General features: G+C 55.6%; 1 protein-coding gene across 4 annotated transcripts in view; it reads left to right on the top strand.

The window, feature by feature from the left end:
* ITPK1 (inositol-tetrakisphosphate 1-kinase) overlaps positions 1–18624 on the top strand; it is a 177873-nt gene that overhangs the window by 96985 nt on the left and 62264 nt on the right. For 3 of the 4 annotated variants that reach the window (XM_034938037.3, XM_034938038.4, XM_055097969.2), the window contains one exon: positions 3624–3749. The exons of the other annotated variant lie outside the window; for it this stretch is intronic. In XM_034938037.3, coding sequence (XP_034793928.1) covers positions 3624–3749 — 126 coding nt within the window. The remainder of the gene's footprint in view (positions 1–3623; positions 3750–18624) is intronic. 4 annotated transcript variants of the gene reach the window in all.

Raw genomic sequence — 18624 nt, 5'->3', positions numbered from 1 at the left:
TACCACACAGCTCAGTGACCTGCTCTTGTTCAGAAGCAGTGGATTGGAGATGGGTTTCTAGGCCTGTCTGCCTGGCCCACCCCTCCCCAGTTCCAGATCCTGGGAGAGACAGGGATAGTGTCAGAGCCTAGCTCAGCTTGGTTACCAGGCTGGGTACGATTGGGTTAATCATTTTGGAAGTCAAAGAGGACTCTGGGGCCACTGGGGTTTGCAGGCCTTTGTGCCGTCTCCCAGCCCTGCCCCCACCTCTAGTAAGTCTCTGCCTTCGTCCCTGAGGGAAACAGTGGCCCCTTGTTTTCTCTGAGTTCTGAACTCCAAGCGCCACACAGAGCAGGATCCAGCATGGGCCCTGCGAGATGGCGTGACTTGGAAACGGAGTGCCCACAGACCTCAGGCCCCGGCGGGCAGCCTTTCATTGAGACATCCTTGCTGCTGCTGGGAGGGACAAACCAGACCCCATCCTCTGAGGAGAACAAGAAGTCCCTGGGAATGTTCTCTTTTCTGGGGGCAGATTGTGGTCAGAAAAGCAGAATGACAACCTTGAAATGAGTTCCTGTCCCCATCGCATCTGGGAGACCCGCCTCTGTGGTGTCCTTACCCCCGGGCATCCCCCTGCACAGTGTCCTTTTCTCCGTGGCCTCCCCAGTCTCAGGAGCTGGGCCCTTTCTCCTGTGGGGGCCGCACCCAAGGGCCCATCTCTTTTCTAGCTAGTGGAGGGAGACCGCAGCCTGTTTGCAGTGTGTTCAGGGGACAGACCCCTTCAGGGCAGTTGTGGCATGTCAGGCACCTGAGGAAGAGCCACTAGAGCTGCCAGCAGCCCTGCTGGTACCCAGCACAGACGCCACAGCGAGAGGCGGCCGCACCCGAGAGCAGCCCAGGCCTGATGTGTGTCCCAAGCTGCTGTTCTCACAGAAGGGTTTTACTGGCATGAAAATGCTTGGAAAATACACAAAGGAGGGTGGCCCGTTTCCAGAGCTCAGCTGTTTACCTTCAGTGGAGCGCCGGGGATGCGGACAGCTTATTTTCCAAACAGCTGTGGTTGTCAGGTCTACGGGCCTCAGGCTGATGCCAGGCGAGGACACCAAGGGCGTCCCCTCTGCTCACCTCCTTCCCCAGCGCCAAGGGAACCCCACAGTTTCTCCCAGGCAGGGAAACCTGGAGGGCTGTCTGGAGATGAGGGTGCTGGTGGGCATGGGGGTTCTGTGGGCCCGGATGCGTCGCTCCTGTGGCCCGGCTCCCCCTGCGCTCGTAGCTGTCTTGGCCTCTCGTTTGTGGTGCCTGACCCACTGAAGCCACAGGCTGTAGTGGAAATGGGTTGGTGTTTGGCTCTGTCTGAGAGCCCAGTGTTCTCTGCCCATGGCCTCTCTGCCTTCCTTCAGAGTCTGCTTTTTCTGGGAAGAGGTGTTGGGTGGAGTGTAATTTGGAATCTGTGAAGAGAGCCAGCAAAGCTCTTGCAGTTTCTTGTTTCTATCAAAGGGGAAACTGAGGCCCCAGGGGATGGTGAGCCCAGGTCAGCGGGCTGCTCATGGAGACTGACACATGGGCATTGCTCACAGCCTCCATCCTGGCCGCTCCACCTGCGTGGCCTTGCTTGGTCATTTTCCTTCCTGGGCCGTTGGTGTCCTGGTCTTTGCAGCAGGGAGCGTCTTCCCCGGCCCCTGGGCTTGCCGTGAGGATGAGCCAGCGCCAAGTCTCAGGAGATATTGGGAAGTGTCTTTCCCTTCCCCTTCCTCACCCAAGAGCCCCAGAGATGGGCAGCTTCTCAGCTGGCCTGGTTTTGGTTTTATTTTGTGTTGTTTTGTACACAGGCCTGTCACCATGGGGAGGGAACAGCATTCCTTAGTAGTTTCTTATTGTGAGGTCTAAAGGATATTTTTTTTTCTGTATAGGGGAAATCCCTTAACATCTTTCCTGGCAAACAGTAAGAAAGAGGAGTTAAAGACACCAGCAGACAAGAGCTGCTGCGTTCCGGGGGTGCAACGGAGAGGAGTTTAGTAAGGGACCATCACAGGGTGTGGGCAGGCCCGAGAGCCAGCACAGGACAAAGTTCCCCGGTGCTAACAAGCCCTGAGAGCTGTCACCACCCCTAGGCCTGAGGGGACTAGGGGACCAAAAATGTACCTGGAGCCATAGGGGAGGTGGTAGTGTTGAGAGAGGGGCTGCCCTGCTCCATGGGGGCTGTGACTGCTGCCAGAAATATGGCAGGGGGTGGGGACGTGAGGATGCTGCAAATACATTCCCTCCCTCTCTCCTTCTTGCCCATCTTCTGCTGTGCCTCCAGTTGGCCCAACTTGGCCAGAGGACAAGGCAGCCAGGTGATTGTGGCCTGAGAGGACAGCTGCCTAGGGCACAGAGCAGGCGTGGGGAGCGGGGTTGCAGGGGCAGGCAGCGGGGAATGGAGTGAGAAGCGCAGCCTTAGATCTGAGTTTGTGTCCCCACTTCACCGCCTTCCTGCTGTGAGACCCTAGGCAGGTTTTTAAAGTCTCCGTCCTCCACTTTTCTCATTCGTAAAATCACTTCTCATAGTGGTTATTAAATACAATGAAAGAAATGCACGCAAGCTTTGAGCATGGTGCCCACTGCCAGTGACCATTTGTAGTTGTCATTATGATGTCTTTCGTAACATTTTTAAAACAGTCAGCCTTGAGTCCTGGAGGGAAACCCACTTGGGGGTGGGGATGAGAGCAGGGGTGGGGCTTGTGGCCTTCTCTGGCCTCTGCTAAGGCCAGATTGGGGGTCAGCCAGGTGCCGGGCTGGCGCCGCTGCCTCCGAGGCACTGGCCTTGCAGGTGGTGGTGGCCGCGTACCGGGAGGGAGACATGTGGTGGGTCAGGAAGCGGGTGTCAGGCTGCCCCGGCTTTTGGCAGGTGCTCCTGTCTTGGGGTCAGGTGACGCTGACTGTCTGTTGGCCAGAGGCTCTGGCTCTCTTGGGGCCTGATCTTCCCAACCTCAGGCACTTGCAAAAATAAACACCTTCCCTGGCATAGCAGGAGAGCAGTATGGAACAGATTGCAGGCAGCCCTACGCGCCTTCGCTTTTCCCGATGAGCCCAGATTTCAGTGTGAAGTGCAAGTGGCTGGTCGCTCAAAGCGGCAATTTCTAGATTCCTGAGGACCACAGCTTTGCTAAGGCTTTTTATAGATTAGCAGAAGCAGTATCCACTTCGATCTAAGTTCTGATCTGGCTGTGTGATGTTAGTCATTTACATAACCCCTTGGAACCCTAGTTTTCCTAGGTGGTTGGACAGATGGGGTGTGTTCAGAAAAGCCTTTCTCTGTAAAGCCATTTCTCAGCATCACTTGCCTGGCCTGTTGACACTATTGCCCTGATTCCTCTTATGTGTCTTCTGCGTCCTGGGTAGCGTGGGGCTTGGGGAACAGAAGTTACAAACGTCGGGTGTGCCCTTGAGGAGTTAGCAGGAGAGAAGAGTTGTGGGATCTTGGAGGGTTTGTCCTGCTTGTCCTGTCTGTATTTTCCATGTCAGCCCTCCTCCTGCCCCATCTCCAGAGTGCTACAGGGAGGCTCGAGGGTCCTCTGGTGATTGCCCCAGGGTGGACAAGAGGATGGGGGCAGTGGACTCAGGTGCTGAAGTTGTCGCTTTTGTCTATGTTCCCTGCCTCACAGCTGAACCTTAGCCGGCCGATCGAGGAGCAGGGCCCCCTGGACGTCATCATCCACAAGCTGACTGACGTCATCCTTGAAGCCGACCAGAATGATAGCCAGTCCCTGGAACTGGTGCACAGGTTCCAGGTGAGTGAGGACCATGCAGCCCTTGGCTGTGGCATTTTCAGGAGGAGGAGGGGAGGCCCTGGAATGGCCGTGTGTGTATTTAGGGCGGTAGCAGCTCTCTGGAGGTATAGTCTGGAGAAATGGCTCTGCCACTGGCAAGACATGGGCTCGTGGGCAGGTACTTCTGTGCGGCGTCAGTGTCCTCGGGTGTAGCGTGGGGACTGAACCAGGGCATGGTTGGGCCGTCTCCACCCCCTGGCTGTGTAGACACGGTTTACTGATGAGGCATCGCTGAGTTCCAGTGTGGCCTCCACGTCCTCAGCACAGGCATGCACATCCCTTTCCCCTGGCTCAGGTAGGCACAAGGGATGGAACCCTTCTGCTGCACTTGGTAAAGGGGACCCCCGAGGGCCTTTGAACTGAGTCCTGCCTTGGCGGAGAACCCTGCCTCTGCCCCTTACTTTGACCTGGGTACTCACCTTTGAGCATGGCCTGAGGTATCTTGCTGAGTCCCTTGGCTGCTTCCCTCTCCCCATACCACTTCCCCAGCGGCCTCCCAGGTCCTGATCGCACAGTGACCTGCCCACCGCCTTGGGGTTCTCATGCTGGCTACTGACTTGTCCTGTGTTCTCTCTGTTGTGGACAAGAACATGATTCTGTCCTCTAGAAAGCGGCTCAGAGGTCATGAAAAACAAAGTTGTATTGTCAGTGAAAATGCAGTCAAGATGGTAGCTGTTTTCAGGCGTGCCTGGTGGTATGGGGATGCCTGAGTTGGGGTTTCTAGCATGTGACAGGCGCAGATTTTGTACCCTGCTTTTCTTCACCAGGACAAAGGGAACCTCACCCGCCTCCTAGTCACCCGGTGCTGCCGTCCTGCCGACACTGTTCTCTCCCCGCGTGTTCGGGGTCAGCCGCCTTGGCCCCCCTTGCTTCCTTGGGGCTCTCACCCCGTTCCTTGGCCAACTCCCTGCTGCACATTCCTGCTTCCCACCAGGAAGTGGCCCCGGACACAGATGCAGCCTGCTCCTGGCCTCCCCTGCTTGGGGGCAGGGCATGTCCCACGTTGTGCCCTCCAGGGCGTCTGCCCTGCCAGTGGCCCCAAGTCCATTCCACTTGCTGAACACTGTCTCCTTCATCGGACTGGAGACTGTGGGAAAAACATGGTCGGGCTCCTCTGTGACCTCGTGGAGCCTCAGTTTCCTTATTTGTAAAATGGGTGCTAGGAATAAGAAAAGCTCAGACCATGTTGGGAGGAGTGTGCTGGGGTTCGAGGGAAACAAGACAGAGGAGATGTGTGCCCTGGTGATGTGCTGCTTCCTGAGTCCCTGCCCTGTGCCAGGGCTGGGCTGATCAGCATTCACCCATGTGCTACATTTGATCCCCACAGCCCTCAGTGCAGACTCACCAGCCTTGTTGATAAGCAGGAAGTGGAGGCATGGAAGCATGTGCAGCTTGTCCACAGGGACCCAGCAGAGCCGGGGGTCAGTCTTGACTTTCTCAGGTGAGCCACTGCTCATCCTGAGGGCTTGCTCTTCTGTTCCTCTCTGCCTCCAACCTACACAACTGTCCTGGGGTGTGGTCCCAGCTGATCCCAAGTCATACAGCGACTTTCCTCTCCCCTGAGCCATTTGCTCCTGCCTCACCCCCGTCTCCTTCGGAAGGCCCCTGAGTGCCCAGTTCATGTGCCTGTGGTGCCCTTGGGGCTTATTCTCTGGAGGAGCACAGCCATGCCTGGGCTGCCACGCAGACCTTTGGGGCAGGGATGGCGCATCTCTTGCTGAGTCCATCTGGGGGACGATGGCCTTCCAGACGCCTGATTACCATTACCTCAGAAAGCACTGCAGAGCAGTTACCGCTTACCAGGCCCTGCTCGAAAGCGCTTCATGGCGGTTGACCCACTTGCTCCCAAGAGCTGTAAGGTTCGATGATTCCCGTCCTGTGGATGAAGAAGCAGCTGCAGGACAACTAGAAAGTGGTCCAGGTGGGATTTGAGCCTGCGCTAGCTTGCTCTCCTCACCTGTCGTGTGGCCTCTCCAGAGATGGATGAGGCGGAGGACTTGGGAGTCAAACTGTCTTCAAGGCAGATCCTTGTTCCAAAACTTAGGAGCCGCGTGCCTCCCCACAGCCTCAGTTCCTTCCTCCTTGGGTGGGCAGGTTGCTGGGAGGAGTAAATGCCTGTGGGTGTAAAGTGCCCATTGTAGCTGAGTGCCACTTCATCACACCCACACGGTTGCTCTTCCTAGAGACCACATCTCCCAGCTAGCCTGGGCCCGGAGTTCTGGAACATCTGCTCCCAAGCTCTTATCCCTCTTGCCCACTTCCCAGACACACACACAGCCCACAGCCCAGGCAGGTGATGTCCAAACAGTGAATGAGAGTGCCCGCTGTGTTCCTTTTCTGGGCAGAAAACAATATTAACAGGGAGCATGTGTGGAGGGCAGCATGGGGCCTTGTGGCTTAAGGCGGTCAGGCAGCCACAGGTGCATTTCCCAGGCAGTGTCTTGTCTGGGTCTTGGGGGATGGTTGCCGTGACCTCACCATAACCTCCCAGCACTGATATTTCTGGGATAAATTTTCATCACCGTCTGTGCTTCAGTAAGAGGCCAGATATCTGATAAGGTGGGAAGTTTCCTCCTTTGTGAGGAGAACAATCCTTTGGAGAAAAGGGTGCGGGGCTGCACTTTCCAGAGGCCCCAGGAGAGAGGAGGCAGGCGGGGTTGGCACAGAGAATGACTGAGAGGCACTGGGATGGGGGCTGGGGAAGAGGCTTCCTTCTACCACCGGTCACTGGGCTGTCAGCATTGATCGTCCCCTTCCCTCTGCCATAAGATGCAAGTTCAGAGCCAGACCACATAGACCCAGGGAGGCGGACACTTGACCTCAGTCGTGCCCTTTGTTTTCAGATTTTTGTTTTAAATTTTATTCTCTAGACATTAACAAGGAGGCATGAGTGTGGTTTGAGGACTGGGAGGGATAGGGATGCTATAGGCAGAGGCAGGGGAAGCAGCACCCAGAGCTGGGGTCCTCCCATTTTGTTGTGAGCAGGGAAACTGAGGCAAGATGCTTTGCCCCAGCAGGGGCTCAGCTTGAAGGGCCTTCTCCACAGTCCATACTCAGGTCCTGGGAGGGAGGAGGAAGTGGTTTGGGGCTGTGTGGGTGGAGAAAAATGAATTTCTGAGATGTTCCTCAGGGCCCCAGAGCACTGCACTGTGCTGCCTCTGTGAAAGCTCCGGTCCCCAGGGAGGGAAGAAATTCCCAGAGCCAGGAGGCCGTGCCTGCTTCTGGCTGCCCTGGTGGGCAGGTGGAGGGTGTGGGCCAGAGGCTTACTGCAGAACATTAAAGCTGCTTGTCACAGAACCTTCATCACTGCCCCAGAGTTTTGGATTTTTTTTGTTTTTGTTTGTTTGTTTTTTGTGTGTTTTTGATTGGCTTCTAAATGGCTTGGCTTGGAGACTCAATTGGGATGATTCAGTTGTTTTTCTGCTCCAAGGTTCATGTGGAGCCAGCAGCCTGATGCCCCCGAGGCTCTGCCTGAGGTTTGGTTCTCAGTGTGCAGACCCAGGCAGGGGCCCCCAGGGCCTGCCCACGTGGGCAAGTGGGGCCGGCATGCCGAGAGGGTCCCTGCCCCAGGCTCGGGGACACTAGGGGCCTCCTGGCCTGGTGAGTGGCTTTCCCAGGGGGGCAACACGAGCCTTCTCTTTGCTGCGGCGCCCAGAGCCACCTGACAGGTGTGGGCGCAGGGTGGGAAGGGAGGGGCCCACCGTCCTCTTCTGCTGCCCCTTCTAGCCCTAGAATTGCCCCTGAAGGGGTGCTGTGATTGTGATCCATGGGCCATGTGGGGCTGCCTCGGGGAACCTTCCTGGGGTTCTCCCTGAATAAGCTTAGGACTAAGAAGGAAGTTTCAGTCTCAACTGCTGCCTTTGCCCTGTCTTTATCAGCTGGAAGGACAGTAATTGTCCCTCAGATGTCCCCTGAATTCCCGGTCTGCACACAGACTGCTAGGAGAGTGTCCTCTGAGGCAGCACTGCTGGGTGCCCTGCCCGCGAGCTCCTGGCCAGGAGGAGAGGCCAGCGGGCAGACCCAGAACTGACCTCACGGCCCCTAAAGTGATGAGTTAGGAAAAACACAGGTCTGATCACAGCACAGCTTGGCTTAAAACATCCCATGCTTTCTTATTGCTGTGACACTGAAGGCCATGATTGCCAGCTTGACCCATGGGGCCTCGGTAATCTGCCCCACCCGCTCCTTCCCTGGCCCCCTCAGCAGCTGCTCAGGCTCTGATGTGTGTCCACCTCAGCGCCTTTGCACAAGCTGTTCCGTCAGCTCAGTGCCCCTTCCTGAGAAATGTCCTCCCTCGTGAGCTGATTAATGACACATCTCTCGTCCCAGGCCCTGCCAACTTTGCACTTTTCCTTCATGCCCTTCGGAAGTTCGTAATTCTTTATCAGTGGCTATTGTCTGTCCCTTCACTGGGGCAGGGATTGTGTCTGCTCCCAGCAGCTGGTGTTCCCATTGCCGCCTGCAGTGCCTAAGTGTTTGGGTGGCGGCGCATGCCCAGTGCTGGTCATGCGCTGGGGCGGCCTTTCATGGGGTGCCCTGATGGCCTTGCGGAGGGAGGACGTGGCTCTGCTGGGCTGCTCGGAGCGGGGAGGGAGGAGGCCAGGAGGGTTAATGAGGCAGATGGCGCTGCCTGATGGGCATGTGCGGCGACGTCTCTAGGTGTCAGCGAGGTTGGAGAGGGAGCAGCGAGGCCGGAGCTTGAGGGCTTTTTCATGCCAGGCTGTGCAGCTTGGACTCTATCCTGCAGGGAGGGTGGGGCGGGGATGGCGGTGATATGATCAGATATAATTGGCAAGAGAGAGGCCCTGCTTCGAAGGGGAGATTGCCAGTGCAAGATGAACTCTGAGCAGCTGAGGACACTGTTTACTCTTTGGAGCCCAGGTGCGTCCAAGGTGAAGGAAGGAGCTCATGGCCCCAGGCTCAGTGTTGTGCCCATCCTCAGCCCCAGGTGCCCCTGCATGTGGTCCTGAGCATCCCCTCCCTCCGCTACCATGAAGGCTGGCCTCTGAGCAGCTTGAGCCTTGCCCAGCCTACACAGGACAAAGTTGCACTCACCTCCTGGCTCCTCTCAGTGTGTAATCATCTAAAGTGGATCTGGGAAGGAAGCTCCTGCCCCGAAGGATGCTGGAAGAGAATGCACACTTGGCCACACTGGTTCTTCTCGTGTTGTCCCTGGAAGGAAACCATGTTTAGCCTTCAATAGTGCCTCCCCGACCCCACCATCCTCCTGAGGGGACAGGAAGTGAGTGGGGCTGGGAGCTGGTGGGAGGGGGTGATGTTTGGGGCCCTCCCTGCTAGTCCGCCAAGCGAGGCCAGGCTTTGCCACAGGGATAGACAGCTCCCCTCACCCAGCACAGGCTTAGCTTGGCTTGCACCACGTGGTCACGGAGGGTTAACTACAGCTTTGCAGCCTGAAATGACAGCCGTCACGGCAGAGGGATGAGAAGGCAGTGAGGCTTATGCTGGCTCTCAGTGTCTGCCCTGTGGTGACACGGACTCATCCATCTCACTGGACCTCCCTACAGGCAAGGGAACCCAATACTGCATAGTTCCTTTTTCTTCTTAAAAACAATTAAAATACCTTGTAGGGTTATTGTTAGCATTAAACTAATTAAAACCTGCGATTCCCCTAGTGCCTGGCGTGGTGTGAGTGGTGCACGTGTGCATAAGGGTCAGTCAGCCACGCTTACTGTGAGTGCCTGGCATGGTGTGAGTGGTGCACGTGTGTGTAAGGGTCAGTCAGCCACGCTTACTGTGAGTGCCTGGGGTGTGATGATGCGTACGAGCCACTCAGTACAGGCCTGGCGCCTAGTGAACCATCAGTCACCGTGGCTTATGTCAATATTATTATTACAGTGACAGTAGGACTACTCTGTCAGCCTTATCTGTGGCCCCAGCTGACTTGAGAGCTCTCAGTCCTAATTGGAGTCAGTGAGGCAGTGATTATGAAAGTGTCCCCAAATGGGAGATGCATTCTGTGCTAGGGCAGTGGAAATGCCTAAAAGGCAGGGCCAGGTGGGGGTCAGAGGGACTCAAGTGCTGTTCCTAGCCCCACCCTTCACCTGCTGGCCCACCTGGGCCTCGGTCCCCTTGCCTAACGCATAGGGAAGGTGCAGGATGGCACAGAACACCTTCAGAGCTGTTGCGTCTGCCTCCAAAGGACTACCCAAGGCCGCGGTTCACGTTTGCCCCAAATGTGATTTCACAGCTGCATTGAATCAAACCCTGTTGGCCCCTGATGTTTATTGAGCAGTCGCCAGCACAGGGATGGAGAAGAAGTAGAAGAAACAAAGGTTTTTGTTGTTCTAGGTGTTCGAATCCGACTTGGAAGATAACATCTAAACCTATCAGAGGATAAATAACACCGTAGAATCTAAGTGGGCTTGTGTCGGCTTTGCCTTTGTGCCTGCTGACCGGTGGGGTCAGAGTAAGAACCATGGGCCCCGGGAAGGGATTTGTGTTGTCACCAGGGAGCCATGGGAGGGCTCCCTATTTTCTAAGAATGTACCACGTGACCCATTCTGCCACGGGCGTTCTCATCTCTTATGTCTTTGGTCCTCATCTCAGTCCCTGAGATAATGGAATTATTTCCCCATTTTTCAGGAGGAGACAACTGCGGCCCGGGGAAGTTAAGTCACTTGCCCAGGGTCAGGTAGAAAGTGGCAAGGTCAGGATCATAGCTCGGAGGGGCTTTGGTGACAGCTGATGGCACTGTGGGTGGTGTGAGGGTTGGTGATTTCAGGGCCACCTTGGCAGGAGGTCATCGTCTGGGATTGCCTCTGACACAGCTGGTGCCGTGTGACGATGAGACTGCTGGCCAGCAGATGCTACGGGAGGCAGAGTTGGACGCATCTGGCGGCCCTGGCCCCAGAGAAACAGATCATGTCCTGTTCTGGGGTTGCTGTGAGGTCAGCCTCTCGATGACTGCTGCCCTGGGTCATAGGCGACTCCTCCTGTGGTGGAGACAGCCACACAATCTGTCCATTGTGCACCAATGCCAGGCCAGGAATCGCCCTTTCTGCTTCGGGGAGGGTGGGACCATTCTGTGCCGTTAGCCCGTTGCAGTTGCTTCCCCTTGTGGAAAGCAAGCCTGGTCCCCAGGAAGACATGTGGCCCTCTTACCAACCAGGAACAGAGCTAGACTTTGTGCAGCCCAGTTGGGACAGGGGCAGGAGAGGGCACCCCAAAGCCTGCGCTCTGAGCCAGCATGTGGGCTGCAGCCCCTCTGCTTGTGTGTGGACGGTCAGGGTTTTTCAGCTCAAGGTCTGGGGGCTTGTTGAGTTTTAGAAATATCAGTGTTTATCAATGATACATTTTCCCCAAAGTTTTAGAAAGAACTTTTATGCACACTATTTCTGGGTTTCTTAACCTCAACATGATTGACATCTTGGGCTGGATAATTCTGCACTGCTAGGGGCTATCCCAGGCAATACAGGGTGCTTAGTTGCCTTCCCGGCTGCTCATTTCCAGATGCCAACAGCACTCCCCACCCTGCCCCTCATGACAACCAAAAATGTCTCCAGATGTTCCCTGGTGGAGGGAGCCCATGCCACCCCTGGCCGAGCGTCACTGCATTTTGTAAGAGATGGGTCCAGCAGCTCTGAGAGCTCAGGTGGGCCAGTCAAGTTGTTTCTGATTTTTGTGTGGACACTGAGGCCCCACTGGGTGCAGTTTCTGGGTTTTAGTGTTTGGAATCACACACCAAGAGGACTAACATCTTGTCACTTCTTTTCTTCAGTAATATTAGTACCTGCGGCAGAAAGGACACCCTGTTTTCTGTTTCCTCCTGGTTTGTGTGAGTGGCATGACTTCCCAACGTGTTTCTGTGCTGCCTGTGCAGGCTGTGTGCCCGTGATAAAGCCCACTGTGTCTGCCTTTGTCTTCATGTAATAAATCCCATTGCCACCTCACCAGCCAAGAGCACAGCCGGCCGGGTAAACCACGCGCTGGGCCTCTGCTGACCTCGGCCCTCTGGGATGGACGGAGTGAGGCATGAGGATATCCTCTGAGCCCCTCCCTGCAGGTCCCTGCCCCAGGCCTCCCACGCCTCCTGGCAGCCAGCCCTGGATCTGGCCCTGGCCCCTACCTGTTTGTCTCTCCACTGATCTGTGAGATCATTCATCAATAACTATTATGTTCATTCAGCAAGTCTTAGTTGAGAACTTACTGTCTGCCAGAGTTCCTAAAAGACATTACAGATGCAACAATGAATAAGACCTGGTGGACGCAGCCCCTGCCCTGCTGGAGCTGTATCTGAGTGTGAGTGCATCGGATGATGGGAACAAAACATAGGTAAATAGAGGACAAGGTAACACAGCCCCAGTGATGGTGAGTACTAGGAAGAAACACACCGAGGCCTGGGAGAACAGGGAGGTCCTTGTTACTGATCCTCTGAAGAGCTGACGTTGAGTTGAGGCCTAAAGGGCAGGACAGTCAGGAGGGGAGCAGGCAAGGGGGCAGCACCTGGCCAGGCCCTTCAGTGAGACAGGATGGAGGCGCAAGGACCCGCAGTAGCTGGGTGCAGCTGGAGCACGGTGGATAGGGCTGTCTGCAGTGGGCTGGCAGCAGCCAGGCTGAGCCTGGGCCTGGTGGCCTCCTGGGAGCGCTGGGTAGCTCTTTGAGGACACAAAATATCGTGCCAGCTCCCCTCTTTGATGGCCCCAAGTTGAGCCACAGACAACATGCCATTTTCTAGTCCCCAAGCTCTCTGAGGAGGAAGGGGCCCTGCCCATTGCAGCAGTCAGAGGTCAGGGAGGAGCTCCTGGGGCGGCAGGACGACTCCCACTTCTGAGCATGCCCGCAGCCACTGAAGAGGATGGCTGACATGTGGAACAGAGGCCAGTGTCATCCACGGGGTAGATGTCGTAGCCAGGTCACCCCTGGCAGCAGGATCTGTCTCTCTTATTGTGCACCTAGAGCCTGTACCAGAAACTAGAAGACTCGGGTGGCTGGATGCAGAGGTGAGGAGCCCAGGGGTCCTCTGGCCTCAGTGACCCAGTTGGCCTAAGTCAGCAGCACCACCGCAAACTGTGCCCTGATTCTGGATGACTGTTCTCTCCCTGCAGACACTAGTTTGTAAGCCCTGCTGGCTGTGAGTCACATTTGCAAACCCAGCAATGCATCACACGGACAAGGCAGGGGAGCCCATGGGCTGCCAGGAGGCATTGGCTTATTCTGGGAACTGAAAGTCAGACTCGGCCGGGCGACTGTGGGCCAGGGTGGGGTGGGTGGGGCTCCAGCAGGCATGTCACCTTTGGCCTTGATGTAGGGAAGCTGCTCTTCTGTGTATTATTGTATACAGGGGAGGGGCAGCTGCACAGGCCCACCTGAGCAGGTGCGTGGGAATGCATGTAGGGGTTCAGACAGGTGCTTAGGGGGCGTGGGGCTGCTGCTGAGGTGGGTGGAACCCAGCTCCGTGTGACCTTGGGCAGGCAGCCCCTTTCTTGCCCTCCTGTTGTTCAGCTGGTAGCTGTGACAGTGGGCCAGATGACCGACCCCTTCCAGCTCCATCTGCGTGGAAATCCCAGCCGTCCCTTCATCCTGCGGGATCCTTCCCTGGTCGCCTAGAGGACCTGACTAGTGTGATGGTGCTGTGACACAGCATGTGGCATTTGTCAGGGGAATAGCTCTGGCTGGGCACCTTGCCTGCCTCCCGCTGACAGAAGGTGGAGAAAGCTCATAAAAGTTTGGTGTGAAATCTGGGGACAGAGGGGAGGTATTGTTTTCAGTGGCAGGCCTGGAAAAAGGGGGAGTTTGCTGTCTCCAAATAATAGTGTTCTGTTTCCTTCCAGCCCTCTCCTCTGTAGCAGTCAGGGTTATTTTTTGGCCTGAACACCATTGTTTTGCATGGGTCTTCCTGCTGGCTCTTGAACAGCAGTTTCCCCCCCAGAGAGCCTGTGGTTTCTCCCAGCCGTGGCTCACACCACATGCCAGGCAGCTAAGTGAGGAGCATGACACTGTAATGCCTTAGTAGCCCCCATGGGAGGATGACCTGAAGTGACCATTGTGGGTAGCACCCACCTTCAGGATGGGGGTGCCTGTGACCTGCAGGCCACAGGAGACACAGTGGGGTCTGCATGCAGAATCACATTCAGGGTGCCCCGTTTGCGTGCTCGGGCCCCTGCCCTGCTCCGCCCCACACAGCCCCTTTTAATGCCTTCCCCCAATCTGAAATGGAGAATCATGTACAGTTCATTCACCCTGGAGGCTGGAGCCTGGTTGCTTTGAATCCCTTATTCTATATTCATTCTGTTCACTAGGGAGGGGATGGGTTGTTGTTGGCGTCTGCTCCAGGGAAGCTTCCCCAGCCCTTCCCAGGGCTCCAGCGTTTCCCCTACCCCTTGTTGGGCCTGGGACACCGAGTTTGACCAGCTTGCACATGGACTGTGAGTCTGATGGATCCTAAGTGTGGCTTGCCCTGCGCACCACTGCTCGGCTCTCAGCAGTCCTGAACGAGCTGGCACGTGCATTTGGAACAAGTTTGTGAACAGAGTCCCTCTGCTGCCCAGCCAGCCGCTTCCCATCTTGGGGGGCAGCCATCAGTTCCAGTGGCCTGGAGCCTTTCCAGGGGGTTCTGTGGGACTGAACAGAGACAGTCTTCCTCGCTACACAGCCCCTGTACAATGGGGCTGTACGGTATGCCCTGGAAGTGATCTCATCTTAGTCTTTTGCAGGCAGCCTCATTCTAACGGCTGCATGTTAAACGGCCTCCCTGTCCTTTTTACCAAGCCAGCTCTCTACTGGTGTATACCTAGGGCATTTCTGATCATGTTTTAGAAACATGCTGTAGTGAATAGCCTAGTACATGTATTTTTGGGTGCACAGGTGAGGAATTCTGTAGGATAAACACCTAGGAATTGGGATGCTGAGTTTGCGCATTCTGCATTTTGGCTGTTGTCCGGTTTCTCTCTGCAGAAGCAGTACCAGTTACACTGCCACCAACCAAGGACTGGTCCCTTTCCACCACCTTAGGAAGCATCTCTAATCAGTTTACCTTGGCATAGAGTCACAGAGTGTTGGAGGGTGCCAGGATCCTGGCAGTCTCCTCCTCTTGCCTGTTGGTTTTTGCCGCTGGGAGCTCCAGGCCCTGGGAAGGGTGGTGTCATGCTGCCTCACTTGGCTTGCCCAGACCCTGAATCTGGGCCATCTTGCCCCCGCCTGGTGCTGTGTTCTCACACTTCACTTTTCTCTTCCGCACTCCATGTCTGACCACCCCAGCCTGAGCTCATGGGTTTAAATATTGGCTCACAGGAGCTGATAGACCTAGAGGCAGATTGCATCAGAGTTTTCTTTTTGCCAGCTCTACCAAATCACAGAGATCACTGTATAAAAGATGAAGGCAGCCCATCAGTTCTTCCTGAACAGTGAGGTCCAGCACACATACCCCTAAGGCCAGCACCACATCTGACACACCACCAAGACCGCATCCATCCCCAGCTCCATCCTGTGGCCTTGCAGGCTGCTGGACTGGTCACTCCATAACTCATAGCTCTCCTTGTTACTTCCCAGCTCAGGACCCTGTTGCTTTAGGGTCAAGTCCAAACTCCTCAGCTGGTCCATCTCCTGCTCTCTACCTTGTCCTCACTTTTCATGTTGAGACTGCCGTCCGCCCCAGCCCTGCCAGGCCCCCAGCAGGCCCGTGAATGTGCTGGACTCCCTCACCCCAGACCTCTGCTTTTGCTGTCCCCTCTGCTTGGAGTACCCTTTCTCCCCTGGCCCATGCCTGTGGCCCTTTGTGGTTGACATCACCAACCTCAGCAGGCTCCTCCCCAGCCCCCAACCCTGTGCCCCCCGCACCCACACTTCTCTGCTCCTTTATTGCTGGTCAGCCCCACGCCTCTCCTTTGCTCAGCCACATGGCCGCCAGTTAGGAGCCTCTGGGAGGGTGGGGAGAATGTGGCTGCTCTATAGCTGAATAGGTGACATCCATCACCACACACACACGCACACACACACACACACACACATATGCTCTCACACTCATTCTCACACACACACATATGCTCTCACACTCACACACACACACGCACTCACAAGCTCTCATATACACGTGCTTCTCAGAGGCTGTCACTCTTTCTGCTCTCGTACTGTCTGGGAGGCCTCAGGCTGAGTGCTCAGACGTGGGAGATTTCTCTGGAATACAAATGAGGGTTGCTTAAGACCCAAGTGTCTGCTGATGGGGGAGCTCAACTCTCCCAAGGAGCCGTTTTAGAAAAGTTAGGAAAGAAGGAGTGAGGAAATGCCCTCAACACACTAGGACTGAATCCAGGCAAAACAGAGACCTCAGGGAACCGCAGCCTCAGAGGACAGCTTTGCTTGGACAGCTTTGCTTGGGCTGGTGGTCGGTGCCTGTCGCCAACGCACAGCTGTCCACTGCCCACCAGGGTGTGCCTCCTGCTGGCCTCCCTCCCTCACCTGTGGTGGGCATGGATCTCGCTGGCTTGCGGGCGACTGGGATGCGTGCAGTGACCATGCCGTGGGTGTGCTCTGAGGACAGCAGGCCCTGGCTCCTGCGTTTGAATGTCTCTGGGCCTGGGAGGCATCTGGCTCCGTTCAGGGGCCTAACAGCTCTGTTTTTGGTTTGTTCGTCACATCACAGAATCAAATAATCTAGAACTTAAGAGGCAGAAAGGATGTTATAAATGAGTTATTCTAGCCCACACATCTTACAGATGGGAAACTGAGATACAGATAACTTAAGTGACTTTCAGAAACACACATAAAGTGAATGGCAGTTCTAGGACTTGTAACCCAAGTTTCTTGACTCTGCATTTGTTTCAACTTGCACAGTGCCCCAGGACCCACGCGTTCAGGTTAAGTTAGCCAGGTGTAGCTGGGCTGCAAAAGATTATCTGACAATGATGGGCAGGCAGAAGCCTTGGCTGACTGTCAGGACTGTTACATAGGTTGCACGCTGCCCAGCCCAGTGGTAGGCTTTGTGAATGGCACCCTGGGTAGCTAGGCTTGGTGGTCCTGTCCCAGCGTACAGTGGATGCTGCTGCAACCTTCTTTTGGCTCTTGAGAGCCCACCTCCAAGGTTTACCTGCATGCATCTCCAACTCCAACCCTATGCCAGCCTGGCCGCCTGGCACATTCTGTTGCACCCAGGCCTAGTGTGGATTTCCCAGGACTATCTGTGGCATGTGGTTTTCTGTAAGCTGTAATCAACAGGCAGGTGTTCTGGGAGGTGCCAGGAAGGCTTTTTCTGGGGGATGTTCGGCTGGCCTTGGTTGATGACAAGTTACTCAACAGGGGTTGGTTTCACGGTTGCAGTGGTCCGCCAAGAGAGTTCATTACTTGTCCTTCCCAGAAAGCATTGCTTGGCCTGGCCCCACCCCCATCCCCATGTGACCTGACCTCCCAGGGAGAGGCTTTGCTTTCTGCAGAACCACACTTTCTGCCTTCGAAAGTACAACTGCTCTTGACACTGTTGTGTCTGTTAGTCCTCCCCCTGCAGGGGCCACTCCATTCAGCAGCTGCCTTGGGAGCCCTCCTGTGCATAAGCGCAATGCTGGCCCTGACACGCTCTTCCCCCTGCGTCACGCGGACCCTCCTCACAGAGGCCCTGTGGACTGTGGCCTTCAGTTATGTCATGTATTTACTGTCCTAAGGGCTGTGTGTCTTCCATTTGCTTTCATCTGTCTTGCTCCAGGGCTGGGAAGAGATGCAGAGCCTCTGGTCCAGCTGTGGCTTTGAGAGAACAAACAACCAGTGAGGACCATGGGTTGGGAGGAACAGTGGAAATGGAGCTGCAGTCTCAGCTCTGCCACTCTCCCTTGCGACCCTGGCCTCGCTACCACTGCCTTTCCCCTTTCCAAAAAGATGGGGGCTGGATGAAGGGTCCATCTGGGTTTTGCTAGTTCTGACCATCTGTGCCTTTCCCTCTGGGAAAGGAAATCGCAAACTGGATCTACTGTTTTTTTTCTTGGATGCTCTACCTCATGCAGACACCAAATGGAACACACCCGGCCTCCCTGGACTGTCAGGCTGGTGGCCTCGCCTTGGGGTAGTGAACATGAGAAAGGCTTCCCTTTTTCCTGAAATGCCCCAGAGCAACCCTGGCCCTAGTTAGAGTTGAGATGCTTTTCATTTCGCCAGGCCTTCCATGCCTTGGGTCTTTGACTGGAGGGCTCTGGAGCCAGAGGCCCTGGGTTCAGACTCCATTTTGGCCACTGCTGGCAGGGAGAGCCCTGGCCACCTACTAGGTGCTTTGAGCCCTACTTTGTTTTCTTTTTTCTTTTTATTTTATTTTGAGACAGGGTCTCACTGTAATGCCCCGGCTGAGTGCAATGTCGTGATTACTGCTCACTGGAGCCCCGACCTTCCTGGCTCAAGTGATTCTCCCACCTCAGCCTCCTGAGTAGGTGCGCACCACCATGCCTGGCTAATTTTTAATTTTTTGTAGAGACAGGGTCTCACTATGTTGCCCAGGCTGGTCTTGAACTCTCAGACTCAAGCAATCCACTTGCCTTGGCCTCACAGAATGCTGGAATTACAGACGTGAGCCACCACACCTGGCCAGGCCTAGTTTCTTTAATTGTCAAATGAGGCTGCTAACGGGATCTACATAGGGTTGTTTTGAGGGGGAAACATGTCCATTCCTGCAAGGTGTATAGGTCTGTGACCTGTGCGTGGTGAGCATGTTTATAACTCACCCTGGAATCTTGGCAGGACCCCCGTCAAGATGCCAAGGCTTCAGGAACCAGAGACTTCCAGGGTTTCACCCGGCGCTGGGTACGGAGGAGCTGGTGGAAAGGCCAGGCCTTGTGGCCCTCAGCTGGGCCTGGCTGTGCTCTCAGGAGGAGCCAGGGGAGTGAAATTGTGCTGAGTGAGCCCA

The sequence above is a fragment of the Pan paniscus genome, chromosome 15 (genome assembly GCF_029289425.2).
Source record: "Pan paniscus chromosome 15, NHGRI_mPanPan1-v2.0_pri, whole genome shotgun sequence".
NCBI lineage: Eukaryota > Metazoa > Chordata > Mammalia > Primates > Hominidae > Pan > Pan paniscus.
The sequence above is the reverse complement of the archived record's forward strand: the minus strand, read 5'-3'. Positions and strand labels throughout refer to the sequence as shown.